Here is a 23,444-nt window from a genome sequence, read left to right on the forward strand (position 1 = left end):
AAATAGATTCAAAGGATTAGATCTGATAGAGTGCTTGATGAACTATGGATGGAGGTTCATAACATTGTACAGGACATGGTGATCACAACCATCCCTATGAAGAAGAAGTACAAACAAGGCAAAATGGTTGTCTGAGGAGGCCTTACAAATAGTTGAGAAAAGAAGAGAAGCGAAAGGCAAAGGGGAAAAGGAAAGATATATCCATTTGAATGGATATCCAAGAATATCCAAGAATAGCAAGGAGAGATAAGAAAGCCTTCTAAAGTGATCAATGCAAAGAAATAGAGGAAAACAATAGAAGGGGAACGACTAGAGCTCTCAAGAAAATTAGAGCTACCAAGGGAATATTTCATGCAAAGATAGGCACAATAAAGGACAGAAACTGTATGGACCTAACAGAAGCAGACGATATGAAGAAGAGAGGGCAAGAATACACAGAAGAACTATACAAAAAAGATCTTCATAACCCAGATAACCATGATGGTGTGATCACTCACCTAGAGCCAGACATCCTGGAATTGAGGTAAAGTGGGCCTTAGGAAGCATCACTATGAACAAGGCTAGTAGAGGTGATGGAATTCCAGCTGAGCTATATCAAATCCTGAAAGATGATGCTGTGAAAGTGCTGCACTCAATAGGCCAGCAAATTTGGAAAACTCAGCAGTGGCCACAGGACTGGAAAAGGTCAGTTTTCATTCCAATCCCCCAAAAAGGCAATGTTAAAGAATGGTCAAGCTACCACACAATTGCACTGATCTCACACACTAGCAAAGTAATGCACAAAATTCTCCAAGCTGGGCTTCAACAGTTCATGACCCGTGAACTTCCAGATGTTCAAGCTGGATTTCAAAAATGCAGAGGAACTAGAGATCAAATTGCCATCATCCATTGGGTAATAAAAAAGCATCAGAATTCCAGAAAAACATCTACTTCTACTTCATTGAGTACGCTGAAGCATTTGACTGTGTGGATCACAACAAACTGTAGAAAATTTTTCAAGAGATGGGAATGCCAGACCACCTGACCTGCATCATGATAAATCTGCATGTAGGTGAAGGAGTAACAGTTAGAACCAGATATGGAAAAATGGAGTGGTTCCAAACTGAGAAAGGATACACCAAGGCTGTATATTGTCACCCTGCTTATTTAACTTATATCCAGAGTACATCCTGCAAAATGCTGGACTGGATGAAGTGTGAGCTGGAATCAAGATTGCTGGGAGAAATATCAATAACCTCAGATATGCAGATGCCACCTTCCTTATGGCAAAAAGCAAAGAGGAACTAAAGAGCCTCGATGAGTGTGAAAGAGGAGAGTGAAAAACTGGTTTAAACTCAACATTAGAAAAATGAAGATCATGGTCCCACCAATCCTGGCAAATAGATGGGGAGACAATGGAAGCAGGGACAGACTGTATTTTCTTGGGCTCCTAAATCACTGCAGATGGTGACTGCAGCTATGAAATTAAAAGACACTTGCTTCTTGGAAGAAAAACTATGACAAACCTAGATAGCATATTAAAAAAGCAGAGACATTATGGACAAATATCCATCTAGTTAAGGCTACGGTTTTTCCAGTAGTCACATATAGATATGAGAGTTGGACCATAAAGAAGGCTGAGCACCGAAGAATTGATGCTTTTGAACTGTGGTGTTGGAGAAGACTCTTGAGAGTCCCTTGGACTGCAAGGAGATCCAACCAGTTCCTCCTAAAGGAAATCAGTCCAAGGAATCTTCTTGGGAAGGACTGATGCTGAAGCTAAAGCGCCAAAACTTTGACCACCTGATGCAAAGAACTGACTCGTTGGAAAAGACCCTGATTCTGGGAAAGATTGAAGGCAAGAGGAGGAGGGGACGACAAAAGATGAGATGGCTGGATGGCATCACCAACTCAATGGACATGAGTTTGAGCAAGCTCTGGGAGTTGGTGATGGACAGGGAAGCTTGGCATGCTGCAGTCCATGGGGTTGCAAAGAGTTGGACATGACTTAAAGAATGAACTGAACTAAATTGTTTGGTGACTTCTGTAAAGTGTCTGAAGAGTGTATTCTTCAGCATAGAAACAATCAAATAAAAACAAACACTGGGAGAAACAAACTTTGTATCTCCTTGACTTTTGGATGCCTTTGAATGAATCCATTCCCACCAGAGAGGTAGCTAATCTAACCACCTCCCCACCCTAGCCCAGACCATTCCAGGAGTTACATAGGCCTCTGTTTTAAGGATGAAAGGTGAAGGGCTAGGTGAGTTATTGTGTATTTTAGTCAATCTTACTGATTTTAGACTGAAAGAGATGGGCATACCAGAACACCTGACCTGCCTCTTGAGAAACCTATATGCAGGTCAGGAAGCAACAGTTAGAACTGGACATGGAACAACAGACTGGTTCCAAATCAGGAAAGGAGTACATCAAGGCTGTATATTGTCACCTTGCTTATTTAACTTCTCTGCAGAGTACATCATGAGAAACGCTGGGCTAGAGGAAGCACAAGCTGGAATCAAGATTGCCGGGAGAAATATCAATAACCTCAGATATGCAGATGACACTACCGTTATGGCAGAAAGTGAAGAAGAACTAAAGAGCCTCTTGATGAAAGTGAAAGAGGAGAGTGATAAAGTTGGCTTAAGCTTAACATTCAGAAAACGAAGATCATGGCATCTGGTCCCATCACTTCATGGGAAATAGATGGGGAAACAGTGGAAATAGTGGCTGACTTTATTTTTTTGTGCTCCAAAATCAGTGCAGATGGTGATTGCAGCCATGAAATTAAAAGACACTTACTCCTTGGAAGGAAAGTTATGAGCAACTTAGACAGCATATTAAAAATCAGAACCATTACTTTGTCAACAAAGGTCCGTCTAGTCAAGGCTATGGTTTTCCCAGTGGTCATGTATGGTTTGAGAGTTGGACTATAAAGAAAGCTGAGTGTAGAATTGATGCTTTTGAACTGTGGTGTTGGAGAAGACTCTTGAGAGTGCCTTGGACTGCAAGGAGATCCACCCAGTCCATCCTAAAGGAGATCACTCCTGGGTGTTCATTGGAAGGATTGATGCTGAAGCTGAAACTCCAATACTTTGGCCACCTGATGCGAAGAGCTGACTCATTGGAAAAGACACTGATGCTGGGAAAGATTGAGGGCAGGAGGAGAAGGGGACGACAGAAGACAAGATGGCTGGATGGCATCATTGACTCGATGAATGTGAGTTTGAGTGAACTCTGGGAGTTGGTGATGGACAGGGAGGCCTGTCGTACTGCAGTTCATGGGATCGCAAAGAGTCGGACACGACTGAGCGACTGAACTGAACTGAACTGAAAACTGATTGTTAGCCATAAAATACTTATATACTGCTTATATATTAGTATCAATTTGGGAAGAATAGTTCTCCAAATCATCTCAAGCAGTCCAAACCATGGAGGAATTAAAAAAACAAACAAACAAACAAAAACAAAATAAAAAACCCTGCAAACTCTGAAAATATAACCAGTGGAGGAAATACACTCTCCAAATAAGTTTAGCAAGTTATGAGTAAATATTTCCTTAGTCTTTACACTCTATACTATAGGGATTTTTGAGGCTGTAATTTGAAGGAGACGTAATTTACTTCTTCCTTCTTGAAAAAATGAAGTACAGTTTATCATTACTGGTGGACTACTCAGGGGAGATGACTTATTAGATAAAATTCAGCTCTTGTTAGCCTAATCAGTTCTCAGCTCAGGAGGTTACAGGCAAGATTTCAAAAGGTAAAGTAACGCACAAAAAAAGGGACTTTCTAACCATTAACTAATTACATTATATAAAATGTATCACTGGACTAAGAATGCTGACTGTATTTTAATGACTCTGCAACAAATTCCCAATCTAATTATATTAAAAACTTGGGAATAGTTTTTGAAAAGACCAAGAGGTTAGACTTCCTATTCTCCCCCAAATAGGAGAAAAGTTACTAACTTTCATTTATTTTAACCAGAAAATTTTCCTTCTTCCAGAAGCTTTTAAAATTGCCATGTCCTTCTTGTTTTCCATTGCTGAAATAGGGAATTGGAGAACCCTAAACTCTTTCAAAGAAGGCAATGGTGAACAATTTCTCCCAAGCTGAAGCTGTGGAACTCTGCTACCAGAACGTGAATGGGTCCTGTATTAAGACTCCTTACTCAGCAGGTCCTCGGGCAATTCTATATGCAGTCCTCGGTTTGGGGGCTGTGCTGGCCATGTTTGGAAACTTACTGGTCATTATTGCTATTCTTCACTTCAAACAGCTGCACACTCCCACTAACTTTCTGATCGCATCTCTGGCCTGTGCGGACTTCTTGGTGGGAGTGACTGTGATGCCCTTCAGCACAGTGAGGTCGGTGGAGAGCTGCTGGTACTTTGGGGAGAGCTACTGTAAATTTCATACTTGTTTTGATACTTCCTTCTGTTTTGCTTCTTTATTTCATTTATGCTGTATCTCGATCAATAGATACATTGCTGTTACTGACCCTCTGACCTATCCTACCAAGTTTACGGTCTCTGTTTCAGGAATATGCATTGTTCTCTCTTGGTTCTTTTCTGTCACATACAGTTTTTCTATCTTTTACACGGGGGCCAATGAGGAAGGGATTGAGGACCTAGTAGTTGCTCTCACCTGTGTAGGAGGCTGCCAGGCTCCGCTGAATCAAAATTGGGTTCTACTCTGTTTTCTCCTATTCTTTATACCCACTGTTGTCATGGTGTTTATATACGGTAAGATATTTTTGGTGGCTAAATATCAGGCCAGGAAGATAGAAAGTACAGCCAGCCAAGCTCAGTGCTCCTCAGAGAGTTACAAGGAAAGAGTAGCAAAGAGAGAGAGAAAAGCTGCGAAAACACTGGGTATTGCCGTGGCAGCTTTTCTGGTCTCTTGGCTTCCATACGTTATTGATGCTGTGATCGATGCTTATATGAATTTTATAACTCCTCCTTATGTTTATGAGATTTTAGTGTGGTGTGTTTATTATAATTCGGCTATGAATCCCTTGATTTATGCTTTCTTTTATCCATGGTTTCGGAAGGCAATAAAGCTTATCATAAGTGGCCAAGTCTTAAGAGTTGATTCATCTACAATTAATTTATGTTCTGAGGAAGCAGACATAGATTAACAAGATTACTTCAGGAACTTAAAAACTAACATGGAAGTAAGGTCAAGGGCAAAATTAAGTACTTGGATCTAGAGAGGCAAGTGTAATCATTTGCCAACCAGGAGGACATTAATGTTTAAAAGTTAGTTGTTCCAAAATTTTGCTGTGTTCATGTGTTGAATTTTGGCATTTATTTTAGAATTTAATGATAAATGAGTAATGTTGCCTCTCATTTCATATTCTTTTATGCTTTTCTGATTCTCTACCTTTTCCTCTGAAATGTCTCATTGTTTCTTCAAATAATTTGAATTTTGTCGATTCTTTTATACTTGTTACCAATGTTAAGTTGTCCAAAATATATAGAGGCTAAAAAAATCCTACCTAACTTGAAATTAGATTTGGGGGAACAAAAAAAATCTTCTTTAAAGTATATTTTATTTAAAAGTTAATGTAAGATTACAAACTCTTGAAATGTGTCAATCTAAAAAGGACTTTAGAAAAAGGGGAAAAGCAAAAGGTGCAATGGAAATTTTCTAGTGAATTAAAGATTGAATTTCTGTGTTTTCTAAATCCTAGTCATACTTTCTCTTCATTTTATGGACACTGGGTTCACAGAAAACATGTACAGTAATTACATGATTACAGAACATTTTACTGTTGGAGAACATAATTTATTACAGTCAAATGAGCATGTAGACAAAGAGATGGACTGCTTTTTTAACAATCTGGATAAGCTGTGATGTGCTTAGTTACTCAGTCATGTCTGACTCTTTGCTACCCTATGGCTCGCCAGGCTCCTCTGTCTGTGGGGATTCTCCGGGCAAGAACATTGGAGTGGGTTGCCATGCCTTTCTCCAGGGGATCTTCCCAACCTGGGGATTGAACCCAGGTCTCCCACATTGCAGGCAGATTCTTGACTGTTTGAGCCACCAAATGCTAATTCAAATGAACATTTTGTTCTACTTTTGAGTTCATTGTTTGTATTAGACACTGTATTTGGAGGTATACATTACCTGAATTATAATAACAGCTGAATTACCCAAATATAAACATGGTTTATTTCAAAATAGCAAGTACCCAAGTTGGTATTATAGACTCTAGGAAGATCGTTAGTTTTCTCATCTGATAACATTTCTTATTCACATGAATTTTAATTCATTTTAATTAAACATGTATGTCAAGTGTTTAAGATGGAGAAAAATTTGAAAAAACCAAGAATAAGGTGATTTGCCTTCTTGAATCTTTGAATCACAGCCTTAAATCTTTATTTAGGTAACTCATTTTCCCAGACTATTCTATAACAAACTTGTTTAATGAGATGAAAAGAAGAGATAGCTAAACAGAGTTACATAAACTTTGTATGTTATATGTTTTATTAAAAAAAAGCTTTGTGAAATACTTTATACAAGGTTAAGCTAGATCACATTTATGAATTAATACCTTTCAAATAGAGCTGACAGTATTTCAGAGAAAAAAAATAAAGATAAAGGAGGATGAAGAGAATACGGAGTCTTCATGCAGAACACCTATCTGGTTCAGACATGATGTCACCAAACAGGTCTACTGGTCACCTTTCAAATGATCATAATTAAGGTCCCTCACACTCTCTCTGGAGAAGAGCTCACAGCTGTGTCCCTTCAATAGTGAATCAATAATGTTGTCCTCATAGAAATGTGTGTTAATTGCCAGTGTAAACTGACAGTGACACTCGTATATAATGAGGAAAACGATCTGGGGGACTTAAAAAAATATATATAAATATACTGTTGTGTTCACTTGCACTTTGTAGGGTGTGATCATTGGATGAACGGATTGCAAAAATAAATAGTGTCCAGTGATGTTTCTAAGCTCTTATTCACATTTATGAATGAAGAATACACTTCAAATGCACTCTTTATTGTTTATTTTTCTACTCTCCTAGAAGTTCTTCATAAAAGTCTTTTGATTGAAAAGAACACAACACTTGGTTATTTACCCCCGAACTATCTCAGTGATGACCTCAGCACCACTCCTTTCTTCTACATCTAATTTATTTATACAAGTAATAGATTAACTTCTTGGCTAGCTGCATACAAAATTGCTGCAGAGCCTTGCATGTATTTGGAACAAGACACCCTGAAGATGGAAGTAGACAGTTATTGCAAAGATGTAATTAATCCACTTAGGCCTCAGGTTGTAAATTTCATAAATACTATGTGTCTCACATATACGTACTAGTATTAAAATGCATGTTTATTTATATTTATATTGCGTACTTATATTATACTTATACATATATATATTTATAGTGCCCTATCTCTCCTCCTGCACTGTGGCCCACAATGCGTCTGCAATGCAGGAGACTTGGGTTTGATCCCTGGGTTGGGATGTTTATTTTTATTAATTATTTATGTAAAAGCATTATTTAATTCATTGTTTTTGTCCAACATGTATTTTTCTTAATCGGTTGATACAGGGCTACTTTTTAAAAAATTGTATATTGAAAAGGGGACAACAGAGGATAAGATGGCTGGATGGCATCACCAACTCGATGGACATGAGTTTGGGTGAACTCTGGGAGTTGGTGATGGACAGGGAGGCCTGGCATGCTGCAATTCATGGGGTCTCAAAGAGTGGGACACGACTGAGTGACTGAACTGAACTGAACTGATATTAAAAAATATTGAAATGGGGTGTTCAGAAATAGAAAGTTATAGAACAAAAAACCATTACAACATTGTAATTAGCCTCCAATTAAAATAAATACATTTAAAAAAGAAAGAAAGTTATAGAACAATTGCTGTCATTTGCCTCAGTGTTGGTTGGAATTAGAGCAAATATATCAACTGGCATCAAGGCTGTGAATAATCCATCAATAACACATTGCAAAGACAAAACAGGCCGTCATTAATAGACAGGTTCTCTTGGAGAACTGTCAGTGTCACTCATTGGTCGTTGCTGGAACATTTCTTCTTTTGTTACTGACGTAATTGATGCTTACCTGAATTTCACAGATCCCCATGTTTACAACCTTTGAAGCTGCTGTTGATTTTTCTTTAGCTCTAATGCTCTTCATTTATGTTTTCACTCTTCATTTTTGACACATTCCAATCTATTTAAATATCAGTCTTGAAGAATGACTCTTCAGTATTACATCTCACTTGGAAAAAAAGCAGAAACACACTAGTAATAGTAATTAAAAAGTCAAAAATGAGTTTTAAAAACAACTGTCCTTTGACATGCAAGAAATTTATTTTGATTACTATATTTTAAACGAAGTTTATCTCAGAACCTTAGCAATAATTTTTAGATATTTTCAGGCTTTAGACAGATTTATTATACTTTGTATATCAAGTAATCTGATGTTTACTAACAATACTAAATAGCTGTGTACTTTTTACTTGTTATTTTTTCACCTTATTTCAATACCTGGTATAGTTCCTTGCTCTTTCTAAGCACCTAAGGCTATTTTTAAGCAAATAATGACTTTATTTTCATCCATTAAATAATTGTATACTGCTTTTCTGCATTAAAAATCTACATCCTTTTGAAACAGACATAGAGAATAAACTTATGGATATGGGGAGAGGGGATGAGAGGGTAAGATGTATGGAAAGAGTAACATGGAAACTTATATTACCATATGCAAAATAGATAGCCAATGGGAAATTGCTGTATGGCTCAGGAAACTTAAACAGGGGCTCTATATCAATCTAGAGGGGTGGTATGGGGCTGGAGAAGGGAGGGAGGTTCAAAAGGGTATAGCTATGGCTGATTCATGTTGAGGTTTGTCAGAAAACAAAATTCTGTAAAGCAATTATACTTCAATAAAAAAATAAATTAAAAAAATCTGTCTCATTTTAAATTTGGTTTTCTAAAGTAGAAAATTTTTACTAATCAGTAGTTAGGAAAAATCCAGATTTGGGTATTGATAGTGTTTGTCTAATCCCCAAATTTTATATTTAATGAGAAAAATGCTAGAACACATAAACTTCCATAATACAGAGTGGAAATGGAAATTCATGGGGTGATGCCTCAGACTTATTATCTGGATTATGAATGTCTAGTTATTTTTGGAAACATGTGCCTTCTTTTATCTGTAAAATCTACATACACTACAGAGTCCAGAGTGAGATTTTAAAGCCAGGTTCTCTGGGTTTGAAACCCATCCCTACCATTTTCTAACTTCAACCTTGGTTAAATCATTACCCTTTTGTATATCTTAGTTGCTTACCTATAAAATAAAAATGATAATAGGTGTTCTCATTGAGGTCTTGTGTAAAAATCAGGATGATTTAAACAAATCTATAGGTTTTGGAGTTCAAAAAGCCAATAAACAAACTATTATTGCATTGGAATTGCTTGTTTCAATTCTATAAATTTTATCAGTGGAAATAATTTTATTAGGATGTTTTATTTGAGACACTTTCAGAACATGCCTTTATAAGATTGATTAGCTAAAGTCATACAATCAAGCATTTTAACCAAAAAGACTTCTTGGCTATCATACGCAGTGATGGGAAATAACATAATGTCTTATAATAAATTTCAAAAAACCAATAGCATTTCTCAGAAATAAAAAAGTGTAGGCTATATTCCCAGGTATTACATAGCAACTGACATTTATATTTTATTCTGTCCACAGACACATCAGTTTAAAGGTATATACTCAATTATATCTAATGGCAAAGGGTGATCTTTCATCGAATTCTAAGGACAATACAGAGCTAAGCAGAATAGACAGTTTTAAAGAGAAGAATAGGTAAGGTTTCTGCTATGGCTCATCTTTGTTAAATTTATGAGGCAGGTAAAATCTACTTTAGAGTCTCCCATTTGCCCTGTCTTTACTTCTACCATCTCCTAGGAACCCTGTCTCCTTCCTATGAGCTGCTAAACAGTAACTACTGACTGAATGAAACTATGAACAGTGAAACATACCATTCTCACACAGCTTCCCCTTTGAGTTGGCAGTGGTTGAAGGCACAGAGAAGTTTTAGGGGGCATCCAGAGACAAGTACTTTGTAAAAAGGATAAAGTGCTAGGAGTGATATTTCAAGAAGGGAAGATTTATTCAGTTGGAAAAACTTCCTGGTGTCCCTCAATTAGTCCAAATTAAAGGTCCTCTTATTGAGAAGAGTTCCTTCTCCATTCCCATGCAAAATCAATGTTGAGTAAGTCTTATAATGAACCTGCTGTCCAGCTTTTGTTTCTATCCACATACTAGCCTGAGTCTGCTGGCTAAATATTGTTGCCCACCTGGCCCTGGATTGATTTTCCCAGTATTAAATGGTTTTTCCAGTAGTCATGTATGGATGTGAGAGTTGGACCATAAAGAAAGCTGAGTGTCAAAAAATTAATGCTTTTTTAAAAAATTAATTTATCTTTTATTGAAGGATAATTGCTTTACAGAATTCTGCTGTTTTCTGTCAAACCTCAACATGAACTGTGATGTTGGAAAAGACTCTTGAGAGTCACTTGAACTGCAAGAAATCAATCCTAAAAGAATCCTAAAAGAAATCCTAAAAGAAATCAGTCATGAATGTTTATTGGAAGGACTGGTGCTGAAGCTGGAGCGCCAAAACTTTGGCCACCTGATGTGAAGAACTGACTCGTTGGAAAAGACCCTGATGCTGGGAAAGATTGAAGGCAAGAGGAGAAGGGGACGACAGAGGATGAGATGGTTGAATGGCATCACTGACTCGATGGACATGAGTTTGAACAAACTCCCGGAGTTGGTGATGGACAGGGAGGCCTGGTGTGCTGCAGTCCATGGGGTTGCAAAGAGTCAGATAGGACTGAGCGACTGAACTGAAGTGAACTGAAATGGCAAATGGGGAACTGATGCTAACATTTCAAAGGGATGGTTGTCAGGTACTTAAGAAGGACAGTTGTGGGTGGGAAAATAGACAAGAGGCTATTAAAAAGATTTGCGTCTCAAAGGAGCGGAGGAAGAATTTACAATAGCAGAGGTAAGTTGAGTTCACTTATGTGGCTCAGTTCTGTCCAATACTTTGTGACCCCTTGGACTGCAGCAGGCCAGGCCTCCCTGTCCATCACTAACTCCCAGAGTTTACTCAAACTCGTGTCAATAGAGTCGGTGATGCCATCCAACCATCATCCTCTGTCGTCCCCTTCTCCTCCCGCCTTCAATCTTCCCAGCATCAGGGTCTTTTCCAATGAGTCAGTTCTTTGCATCAGGTGGCCAAAGTATTGGAGTTTAAACTTCAGCATCAGTCCTTCCAATGAAGATTCAGGACTGATTTCCTTTAGGATGAACTGGTTGGATCTCCTTGCAGTCCAAGGGACTCTCAAGAGTCTTCTCCAACATCACAGTTCAGAAGCATCAATTCTTTGGCGTTCAACTTTCTTTATAGTCCAACTCCCACATCTGTACATGACTACTGGAAAAACCGTAGCTTTGACTAGACAAAGCTTTGTTGGAAAAGTAATGTCTGCTTTTTCATATGCTGTCTAGGTTGGTCATAATTTTTCTTCCAAGGAACAAACGTTTTTTAATTTCATGGTTGTAGTCACCATCTACAGTCATTTTGGAGTCTCCCAAAACAAAGTGTGCTACTTTTCCCACTGTTTCCCCATCTATTTGCCATGAAGGGATGGGACCAGATGACATGATCTTCGTTTTCTGAATGTTGAGCTTTAAGCCAACTTTTTCACTCTTCTCTTTCATTTTTATCAAGAGGCTCTTTAGTTCTTCCTCATTTTCTGGCATAAGAGTAGTGTCATCTGCATATCTGAGGTTATTGATATTTCTCCCAGCAATCTTGATTCTGGCTTGTGCTTCTTCCAGCCCAGTGTTTCTCATGATGTACTCTGCATATAAGTTAAATAAGCAGGGTGACAATATACAGCCTTGACACTCCTTTTCCTATTTGGAACCAGTCTGTTGTTCCATGTCCAGTTCTAACTGTTGTTTCTTGACCTGCATACAGGTTTCTCATGAGGCAGGTCAGGTGATCTGGTATTCCCATCTCTTGAAGAATTTTCCACAATTTGTTTTGATCCACATAGTCCAAGGCTTCGGTGTAGTCAATAAAGAAGAATTAGATGTTTTTCTGGAACTCTTTGTTTTTTCAATTATTTCTAACAGATGTTGGCAATTTGATCTCTGGTTCCTCTGCCTTTTCTAAAACCAGCTTGAACATCAGGAAGTTCAGTTCACTTACTGTTGAAAACTGGCTTGGAGAATTTTAAGCATTAGTTTACTAGTGTGTGAGATGAGTGCAATTGTGTGATAGTTTGAGCATTCTTCGGCATTGCTTTTCTTTGGGACTGGAATGAAAACTGACCTTTTCCAGTCCTGTGGCCACTGCTGAGTTTTCCAAATTTGCTGGCATATTGAGTACAGCACTTGAACAGCATCATCTTTTAGGATTTGAAGTAGCTCAACTGGAATTCCACCACCCCCACTAGCTTTGTTCATCGTGATGCTTTATAAGGCCCACTTGACTTTGCATTGCAGGATGTCTGGCTCTAGGTGAATGACTACACCATCATGATTATCTGGGTCATGAAGATCTTTTTTGTATACTTACTGAATATCAGATATATCCTAAGCTTTATGGCAGGTGTAGAGCGGGCAATCACATATACTCCTATGCCCATAAAGACACCAGTATGCTGAGGAAACCCACACGATCATATCAGGCACAATTTTTTTCCTGAGCTAAAAGTATGCAGGCTAACCTACTCACTGAAGAACCTCAGTTTTGTGTTCTTCCACCCAATCCCAACTTAATCCATCATCATTCCTCTCAAATGTACTTTTTGTCCTACATACTGTATCTTTCTTTTGGCAGCTAAAAACCTGGGAATCATCCTTGATTCCTGCTTCCATTATGCACCCCAAATCTTTGCATCCTCTTTAAATTATATATGTTATATTGTCAGAAAATAGGGAGACAAGGTTACTGAATAAGAGTGGGCTGAAAACAAGTTAGGTTTGAGAATTGAGAGTGAAGAAAAGGTAGCACAGCCCAGAAGAATTTGGTTGACAATTAGCTGAGTAATTGTTTTCGTGCACATGTTTAATATCTGTTTCATTTTTATATCAAGCTATTTTCACTATTTTTATCCTTAATGATAGATTATGCTTTAATTTTTAAGTATTAAACATAATGTAAAGGAAAAAATTCTTCATCACTTGTTTGTTTTGTAGGGTTGCTTCCTATATGCTTTAAAGGATCAAAGGTAACTTTTTTCCTCAGACTTGAAATACTTTAATGGGGTGGCTCAGAATGGTACTCAGAATGATACCACTCAGGTGGTAAAGAATCTGCCTGCAATGCAAGAGACCGGGGTTCAATTCCTGGGTCAGGAAGATCCCCTAGAAAAAGATCCCCTAGAAAAGGGAATGGCTACCCACTCCAGTATTCTTGTTTTTTCTTTCTGTAGACAAACACATCATTTTTCCTTTTTATATTAGATGAGGGATACAATTACAATGAATCTCCTACATAGAAACAAGTTCTGTTCTAAGAGCATATTCGTTAAGTCCAATCTGTTTAAGTCTAATGAAGTTAGCCTAGGTACCCAACTAACACAATCGGTTATATAGTACTGTAATGTAATAGGTTTATAATACTTTCCACAGAAATAATACATAAAAGGCAAACAAATACAAGCACAAAAAATAAAGAAAACATTTTTAATCTTACAATACTGTACCTTGAAAAGTACATTAATACAGTACCACAGCCACTCCAGTATTCTTGCCTGGAGAATTCCAAGGACAGAGAAGCCTGATGGGCTATAGTCCATGGGGTCCCAAAAAGTTGGACAAGACTGAGTGATTAACACTTTACAGTCTTTAGTGTGCCTCTGTAATTCTCTGATTTCCTGTTGATACCCAAAGGGCAAAATTCTGTTTCCAGAAAGGATATTACCATCAGAACTGCCTGGCCCTCAGCTCCCAATTGTCCCATCAGATAGTTTGGTAGCTGCCTCCGCTTGACATTCTTTGCTTCATTTAGTTGCTGTTACAAAGAGATATTTTAGTTTCAGAAGCGAATCAGACAGGGCCCTTCCATGGGTTGCCACTAGCCCAGCAGCACTGAACCCTGCTATCGGGCTTTGAGGTGTGTGGCTGCAGTTTTGGAATTTGTAATAATTTTGTCTTTGAATTGTATATTGTATGTGAATTTGGAAGGGACCGTGGAGCATGTGCGGGGTCTTGGAATCTGGAATCACATTACCTATGACTGTCTCCCATTATATCCCTTTCTCCCTGGGAGGGGTTTTCATCCACCTGCTCCTCAGCCCCTGGCTCTTTGGGCCCAGTCCAGTGTCTCCTTCCTTACTCTGACCTCCTAGCACAGCCATTCCTTCTCCACCCTGTGTGAGGACTGGACGTGGCGTCGGGAAGGCTGTGGTCAGGTGTGCACGCCAGCAGCCTCACTGTCGGCATGGCAGGTGTCATCCCGTCTCAGGTTGGGAGGGCCACAGCACGTTCCAGTAGAGACTCAGCGGGCCAAGCCCCTCACCTACCCCCGCTTCATGCACTGTGTGGGTCCTGATGTGGAGGCCACAGTCCCAGGGGTTGTCTATCTGTCTGTGGTTCAGGCAGCAGGCCCAGGAGAAGGGCAGATGCCTGGCTCAGCTTCCTCACCCCAAACAGCGCCTGGACTATTGTTTCAGTGGTTGGGGGAGGAGGAGCCTGGCAGTGGGTGGGCGACTGAGTTGCAGAACAGGGTCTCCAGGCACCTACGAGGACCTGCACTTGACCTGCTAGTATCTCCATGTCCAAGGGAGAGAGGCATTCCACAGCAAAAATCAAATATCTTGGCAAGTCGAGAGAAACTGCAGAGAAGGGGAAAAAACTTGTCAATGTGAGGGCACTATTTTTCATATTTTTGAACAAAGATCTCCAGATTGTTATTTTGTCCCAGATCCTGCAAATTGTGCAGCCAGTCTTATAAATAGGGAATAGGTAACATCATTCCGAATACAGAATGAGGCTACTTTGGAACAGTTGAATTAAAATAGATTTCTTGGATGTGAAAATCGTGTTTTGATAAAGTAAAAGGGCACAGAGAAACATGTTTTGCAGAAAAACTTTTTAATTATAATCAACAAAATTCATCAGTCACACCTTACACTACAGGGATTGCTTGTGAGGAATTTATAATGGGCAAAGTTTATTGGCTGGCTTTCTAAAGCACCCTAGGTGTTAACTTTTCAGACAACATGAAGGCTGAGGTCCTTTAAGAGGTGACTTTTTAAATGTGCTATTGTGGCATGTGATTATCCTTTGCAAGGAAGAAGTTCACAGGTGTGAAGGGCCAGGTATTTAAATGAAATTTCTTCAATTATTCAGATAATGTGATTTCTGAATAATCATAATAATCATAGTAGATTTGCTTAAAGTTAACTGCCTATGAGATTCAGATACAGAGAAATAATTATATAAACACAGAAGGAATAAATCTCAGAATTTTAAAAATTCTTTTAATTTCTTTACATAACAAAATGGAAAATACATGTAATATGAGGAAGTTTTAAGAAGCACTATTCAAGTATACAGTTTTATTTTATTTATTTAATTTTCATAATTGAACCATTTTTTCCAAAGGGCAGAAAAAAAAAGCAAGCATCCAACTGCAGAACCATGACCAGCAATCTTTCCCAACCTGATACCGTGCAGTTCTGCTATGAGAGTGTGAACAGATCTTGTATTAAATCTTCCTACTCACCTGCATCTCGGGTGATTCTGTACACAGTGTTTGGCTTTGTGTCTTTATTGGCTATCTTTGGAAACTTCTTGGTGATGATTTCAGTTCTTCACTTCAAGCAGCTGCATTCGCCAGCCAATTTCTTGATCGCCTCTCTGGCCTGCGCGGACTTTCTGGTGGGAGTGACCGTGATGCCCTTCAGCATGGTCAGGTCCGTGGAGAGCTGCTGGTACTTTGGAGCCAGATTTTGTGCCCTTCACAGTTCCTGTGATGTGGCATTTTGTTACTCTTCTCTCTTCCACTTGTGCTTCATCTCCATCGACAGGTACATTGCTGTTACTGACCCCCTGGTCTATCCCACCAAGTTCACGGGGTCTGTGTCAGGGATATGCATCAGCATCTCCTGGATTCTGCCCATTGTGTACAGCGGAGCTGTGTTCTACACAGGTGTCAGTGATGATGGGATGGAGGAATTAGTAAGTGCTCTCAATTGTATAGGCGGCTGTCAAATTGTTGTAAATCAAGAATGGGTTTTGATAAGTGTTCTGATATTTTTTATACCTTCCCTCATTATGGTAATTCTTTATGGTAAGATTTTTATTGTAGCTAAACAACAAGCTCTAAAAATTGAAAATACAGGCAGCAAAGCAGAATCAGAGAGCTACAAATCCAGAGTGGCCAAGAGAGAGAGAAAAGCAGCTAAAACACTGGGGGTCACAGTAATAGCATTTATGATTTCATGGTTACCATATACAATTGATATATTAATTGATGCCTTTATGGGTTTCATAACCCCTGCCTATATTTATGAGATTTGCTGTTGGGGTGCCTATTATAACTCAGCCATGAACCCTTTGATTTATGCTTTATTTTACCCTTGGTTTAGGAAAGCCATGAAAGTCATTTTGACTGGGGGACTTTTTAATGATAGTTCATCAACCATTAGTTTATTTTCAGAATGAATGAGAGCACTAAGTTGAATATTTAGGGCTGTTTTTAAAATTATGAATTTATGATGAAATTAGATACAAGAAATGAATAAAGCCTTTCAAAATTGGGGAAATATTTATATTTTTTCAAGCTAGCCAGGAACAAATTTGTCGGAGAAGGCAATGGCACCCCACTCCAGTACTCTTACCTGGAAAAGCCCATGGACAGAGGAGCCTGGTGGGCTGCAGTCCATGGGATCGCTGAGGGTCGGACACGACTGAGCGACTTCACTTCACTTTTCACTTTCATGCATTGGAGAAGGAAATGGCAACCCACTCCAGTGTTCTTGCCTGGAGAATCCCAGTGACGGGGGAGCCTGGTGGGCTGCCGTCTATGGGGTCGCACAGAGTCGGACACGACGGAAGTGACTTAGTAGCAGCAGCAGGAACAAATTTGCAGGCAGGTGTTTTAATCATAAGATGTAAAGGTATTTACATTGTGAAGATATTTATTGCACTAAATAATGAATGATAAAGTGTCTTACCTGTGTCGCCTGTCTCAACACTCTGCACATGTTCTTACCACATGCACTTGTCTCTTTCCATTTCACTGAATCCTGAATCTCATTTTTCATTGTCATATCTGTCATAATTTTCTCATTCATGCTCAACTTTCATATAGCTTTCAATGGTTCTTTTTTCTCAGTCTTTTGCAACATTGTATTATGCTACTAGGGTTGTCCTGCCAAAGTATCAACAGATGGAGTGGTTTAATCAACAGAAATTATCTTCTCCTAGTTTTAGACGGTAGAATTCCAAGATCAATGTGTCAGCAGTTTGTTTCTTCTGAGGACCCCCTCCTTGGATTGCAGATGGCTGACTTCTCTCTGTGTTCTCTCATGGTCCTTGCGACATGAGAGTCTGCGTCCTAATCTCCTTTTCTATGAATACCAGTCATGTTGGATTAGGGCTCATCCTTAAGAACTCATTTTAACTTAATTACCTCTTCAAAGATCTTGTCCCAAATACAGTTATACTGTTTAATACTGGGAATTAGGACTTCAACATGTGAATTAGGGGTGAGGGGACCTGATTCAGCCCATATCAGACAGTCCAGGCTCAATAACATTACATAAGGCTTCCTAGATGGCGCTAGTGATAAAGAATCCATCTGCCAGTGCAGGAGATGTAAGACGCAGGTTCAGTTCCTTGGTTTGGAAGATCCCCTGGAGAAGGGCATGGCAACTCAGTTCAGGATTCTTGCTGGAAAATCCCATGGACAGTGGAGCCCCGCAGGCGGGCTACAATTCATAGGGTATCAAAGAGTCGGACACAACTGAAGGGACTTAACACACACACACAAGGGTCTGTACCTCTATCTCCTCTGTACCTTCCTGGAGCTTTTGGAGCAGCAGGTAAGCCTCTCCTGCTTAATGGCTGGGCAGAATCTTGGAATGTTCACTCGCAGTATTGTGGAAGCAGTAATTCTGCTTTGGAATCAGATATAAGTTACAGACATTACTCAGAAGTAGAAAATTGTGGAAAAATTGTACCACAAAAAGACTGGCATAATGATCATTAGCTAATGTAAAATCTGCACGTGAAAGCAATTATCACTGACAGTAATCATTTCTGCACCAATTTTTCTCGCTTGAAGGTAAAGTGTAATTCACGTCCCCATTTACTCTCAGCAGTTTTCTCACCTAAATGTAGTCTCTATTTACTTCTCTGGGATATTGTAGGGTCAAGAATTTTATGCTTTTTACAAAAATTTTTATATTAATGAGAGTACAAACAATGTGAGCTGTAAGTTTACATGTTGATCTCTGGAATATTTTATACTATTGATTCAATAAGAGTTTTTGGAATACATTTCTGGAATATTTTGTATAATGAAACTAAGCTGTAATAAAGCACTGGTAAGTAAGCCTTTTTCTTTTGGATTGTTCCGTGCTGTCATTTCAGTTAAAATAGTTGAAGTAATTTTTCTCATTGGTTTTCACCAAGTCTTTTCATTGTTATCAAACAAATACTGAAGATTAATTATAATCAAATACCTGTGTCAAGGATGGCTAAAGATTTTTTAAAAAATGTACTTTGTCTAGTATTTTCCTCAAGGGAAACAATTTTTGTAGGTAATATGGACAATGCATTTTCAATTATATTTTTGAGGCTTAGAAGAGTACCACTGATGTTAAATCCTGTAAGCAGAGAACTAGTTGCCATTACCAGACTGGTACTCGGTATTGGTCTTTCCTATAACATTGTCTTCTCACCCACATATGGTCCCATGGCTTTGTTAAAAATTATTAATGAGGACTTAAAATATTGTTAAAGAGGCCTTATTTTTTAGTAGAAAGAACTTTTGAGGTGTCTTCAAGCATGTTTCAACTTGTATAGGCAGACGAGTGTGAAAGGTATTTTGGATTGTGGGATTAATTTCCTTAAGTGGAAGATTGGGCTTGGGAAAAGAGAAAGACAATCTACAAAGAATAGATGAGCGGCCTGGTAACAATAAATACATTTTCATGCTATCACTTCCTATCTTTAATAAATTAGGTTAGCTGTAGCAGATTTTTAAGAAAAGACATAATGTTCCTTATTTTTAGAGTATAGAAGACAATAGAAAAAATTAAGTGAAAGAGTTGGATCATATTATAGTTCAGAGGAGAAGGGGACGACAGAGGATGAGATGGTTGGATGGCATCACCGACTTGATGGACATGGGTTTGGGTGAACTCCGGGAGTTGATAATGGACAGGGAGGCCTGACGTGCTGTGGTTCATGGGGTCACAGAGTTGGACGCGACTGAGCGACTGAACTGAACCGATAGTTCCATTCAATAAATGTCACAGAGAATTGCACTGTTACTAAATTAAATTATAGATAATGTATGACAAGGCCAAAGGAAAATTAAACTTTTTAAAGTTTATCCCATGGGTAAGCAAAATATTTTGTTACAAATGACACCAAAATCTCAATGTAATTCTAAATATGAGATTCACTTGATCATGAAGTGAGTATGTGGAATACAACAAAAGAAAATAAGAGATCAGATTCTGTCATACGCTTCGTGATAGTCTTTTCTCAATGTGACTATCCCAGATATGCCTATCATGGCTTTCTAATAAAAACTTACAATGCTTTGATGGTATTGACACCACATTATAACCTCCTTGGTCTTAGATGACTAACTTAGAGTTGGCAACATGATTCCAGAAAAATTCATCAGTAGGTAGGGATGAATCTATTATATCGTCTATTATATTATACCCAAGAGAGAAAGAACAAAGACACAGGCCATGTTAATACTGAGCATTTGAATGGAGTTCCTGGATCTTCCCTAAGTTCTATGCAAAGTTTTGATTGCTCATTGTTTCCATGTTAACATGGTAAAAATAAATCAATCACTGAAATTCAACACATACTCAGAGGTAAAGTTTTAGGAGCACTTTTTTTAAGGTTCAGATAAAGGCAAAATGGTCCAATGTTATCACATTTTATAAATGCTATAAGTACTAGTTAATACAATTAGACAAGCTATATAAATAGACATGGAAATTCAAAAATGAAAAATTAGTGTATCATCATTTGCAGATGATGTGACTAAAAAAAAAAAATTAAGTTTGCCTTGATATTATTGAGAAGCAAGTTCTGGACACCAAATGCCTTCACCTGCCGTACAAATAGAGATTATAGACATACATTTCCCACAATTGTTTTATTTACTTGAGTTGGAAAAGCACTCTGTGACTTTGAATTATACCATATATGTCCCCTAAGAAAACTTTCCTGTTATGTTTTTTAAAAATCCTACACAAGGGCTTCACTAGCAGTCCAGTGGTTAAGGTTCTGAGTTTCCGCTGGGTCTGATCCCTGATAGGGGGAAATCTTTGATGGGGAGTGGCACAGCCAAAAAAAAAAAATTCTATAAGAAAGACGTCTGCTTCCAGCTCACGTCATATAAAATGACTGACAACTTTGAATTCTGGAGGTAGTATCAGACACACCTTTCAAAGCTGAAGGCAACATAAAATAAAAATATATTTTAGTTGAAGAAAGTGAGTGTTCATTGCCAGCACACCATCACACACAAAGAAATTAAAGCAAGTTCTCCATGGAGAAGAAAACCGATCCCAGAGGAAACACTGAAAGGTAGGAAATAATGAAGAATATCACAAAGTATAAAGAAGAGAAAACTTAATACATGCTAAACTAAAATAAATGTCTTTTGGGATTTAAATTAAATCTTTTGGGATTTAATTCAATTTAAATTAAATTATTTAAATAAAATAAATGACAGCAGTTATCAAAAGAGGTGGGGGAGATAATAAGTTTAAATATTTAGCTGTGATTCCTGGCAACTTTTTGCACTCCTTGGAATTCATAAAATTTAATTAATCAACAATATGTATTGAAACTCTTGGGTACCTGCCAACAGAATGATAAAAGTGATATTTATCATTTCAAAGCAGGGAATGATTGAATAATAACAAAAATTAATTAAAATAAGTCAAGAAGGCTTAAAAGAACAAAGAAAAGAATTTGATGATTAGAAGAAACAGTAATACAATCCATTTAAATGCAAACACATCAACAATCATATTAAATATATACACAGTAATCATTCTAATTTACAATAAACATATTGGATTGGATTTTAAAAATTCAGCTTTAAATTCCTTTCTTTACCCTTGGTTTGGGGAGAATTAAAACTTAATATAACTGGTCAAGATTGAAAATTTATCAATATAAATTTGTTTTCTGGATAAGAAATTAAAATGAGGAAATTTAGTTAAAAAATTTCCATTTTTAATGGCATAGAATATAGTGTTGGGTATAATTCCAAATTTGGGGAAAGCTGTTCCTCAAATTCAATGAAACAAACATTGTTTAAAGTGAGTGTCTTCAACCATCTCCTAGAAATGTGTTTTCAAAAGCACATTGGTCATCTTTCCTTACTGCTAAGATTTTTTACTTTTCCATTTCCCAGTCTTCTGGTGAATACATTTTTTGGTATTTTCACCCTTCATGCCCACCTCCCTATTATTTTCAATGTTCATTGTCTTCTTCCCATTTTTCTCTTACCATCATGTTTCAAAATTTAAAATTTCCATATAATAAAAAATCAAGTTGTAAATAAGAGAAACTTGAAATACCTCTTTAGAACATCTATTCTATTTTGATTGTTTTGGTTGAAATGAGGAATAAGTAGGAGTATTTTCCTAACACTTCAGACTTTCAAGGCCAGACTCTGTTGGGACAGGAAGAAATGATGTTCAATAGATTTGAGGTAGTTCTGGACAATAGCAAAGCTTCCTTGCATCCAGGAATAAGAGTAGGAAGGATAATTGGAGAACAAAAATTAGTAAGAGAATAGTGAAGGTCTATTGGGAAGGGTATCCCATCTCTCTGAATATGGTCTGAGTTGAGAGTAATAATAAATGATAAGCTCATAAAATTGGTTATAGAAGCCCTATATGGAGATCCACATCCTAAACCCTAGAACCCATCAATGCTAATATTATTTGAAAAAAGAAAGCTCTTGAAGATGTGATTAAGAACGTTTAGTTGGGAAAATTATCCTGGATTATTTGAGTGAGTACTAAAGGCATCGCCCTGCATGTCCATATAAGGAAGAGGCACTAGGAGATTACCCGCAGAGAGAAAAAGGTGATGTGATAACAGGAGCAGAGATGAGAGTGACGAGGCCACAAGCCAAAGAATGCTGGAAGTCAGCAGAAACTAAAGGAGGCTGGGGTGGATTCTTTCCTAGACCCCCCCAGAAGAAGCACGGTCCTGGTAACACCTTGATTTGGGATTCTATAATTTTGGCCTCTAGAACTATCAGGGAATGCCTTTCTGTTATTTCAAGCTACCAAGTTTGTGGTGATTTCTTGTAGCAGTGACAGAAATCTGATAGAGTCAAGTGTGTTTGAAGGGAGAAGATCCAAGAGTAGGGGACGCTCATTCCCCATTTTCTGGACAGAAGTCAATAAGAATGGAGACCATAGGGCGGAAATGGTCACCTAGGCTGTCTACGGATGTAGCCTGACAGATCATCTCACAACTCTGCCACAGCACAGGGACAGTAAAAGATTCCTGAGCTACTCAGAGTAGCATTTAGTCACGACAGGTCCTAGAAATCCCCAAGTGTCCCATGGTCCCATGTGTACAAGCATAGCTGAAGAATCCATTTCTCTGAGAAGTGAAAGTTTTCACAACACCACTTACTGAAGAGACGGTCCTTTCCCCATTTGTGTCATAGATTGCCTGTTCTGCCACAGATGAGCTGACCGTAAGTGTGAGTTTATCTTGGGGCTCTCTACTCAGAGGCCATCGATCTGTGTATCTGTTTTTGTGTCACTTTAGCCTCGTAGCAACCCACTCCAGTCCTCTTGCCTGGAAAATCCCATGGATGGAGGAGCCTGGTGGGCTGCAGCCCATGCGGTCGCTAAGAGTCGGGCATGACTGAGCGACTTCACTTTCACTTTTCACTTTCATGCATTGGAGAAGGAAATGGCAACCCACTCAAATCAGTGTTCTTGCCTGGAGAATCCCAGAGATGGGGGAAGCCTGGTGGGCTGCCGTCTATGGGGTCACACAGAGTCGGACACGACTGAAGCGACTTAGCAGCAGCAGCATCTTCGTAGTATCATTTGAAGTCAAGGGACATGATACTTCCAGCTTTGTTCTTTTTCTCATCACTTTACATCTTTCATATGTGTTAATTTTAGCTTGGAGCATATTA

General features: G+C 38.4%; 2 protein-coding genes across 2 annotated transcripts; both read left to right on the forward strand.

Moving 5' to 3' along the window:
• Positions 1 to 4,071: 4,071 nt before the first annotated feature.
• TAAR9 (trace amine associated receptor 9) lies at positions 4,072 to 5,118 on the forward strand. The gene has a single exon (XM_004011328.4). It carries the CDS (start codon positions 4,072 to 4,074, stop codon positions 5,116 to 5,118), a length of 1,047 nt encoding a protein of 348 aa, XP_004011377.3.
• A 10,582-nt stretch (positions 5,119 to 15,700) lies between these two features.
• Positions 15,701 to 16,726, forward strand: TAAR8 (trace amine associated receptor 8). The gene has a single exon (XM_012182914.4). It carries the CDS (start codon positions 15,701 to 15,703, stop codon positions 16,724 to 16,726), a length of 1,026 nt encoding a protein of 341 aa, XP_012038304.2.
• The last annotated feature ends 6,718 nt before the right edge of the window (positions 16,727 to 23,444 follow it).

This window comes from Ovis aries, chromosome 8 (genome assembly GCF_016772045.2).
Source record: "Ovis aries strain OAR_USU_Benz2616 breed Rambouillet chromosome 8, ARS-UI_Ramb_v3.0, whole genome shotgun sequence".
Classification (NCBI taxonomy): Eukaryota; Metazoa; Chordata; class Mammalia; order Artiodactyla; family Bovidae; genus Ovis; species Ovis aries.

Bases quoted from the DNA above. Each gene is read 5' to 3' on its own strand.
- TAAR9 (XM_004011328.4), top strand. From the start codon at position 4,072: ATGGTGAACAATTTCTCCCAAGCTGAAGCTGTGGAACTCTGCTACCAG.
- TAAR8 (XM_012182914.4), top strand. From the start codon at position 15,701: ATGACCAGCAATCTTTCCCAACCTGATACCGTGCAGTTCTGCTATGAG.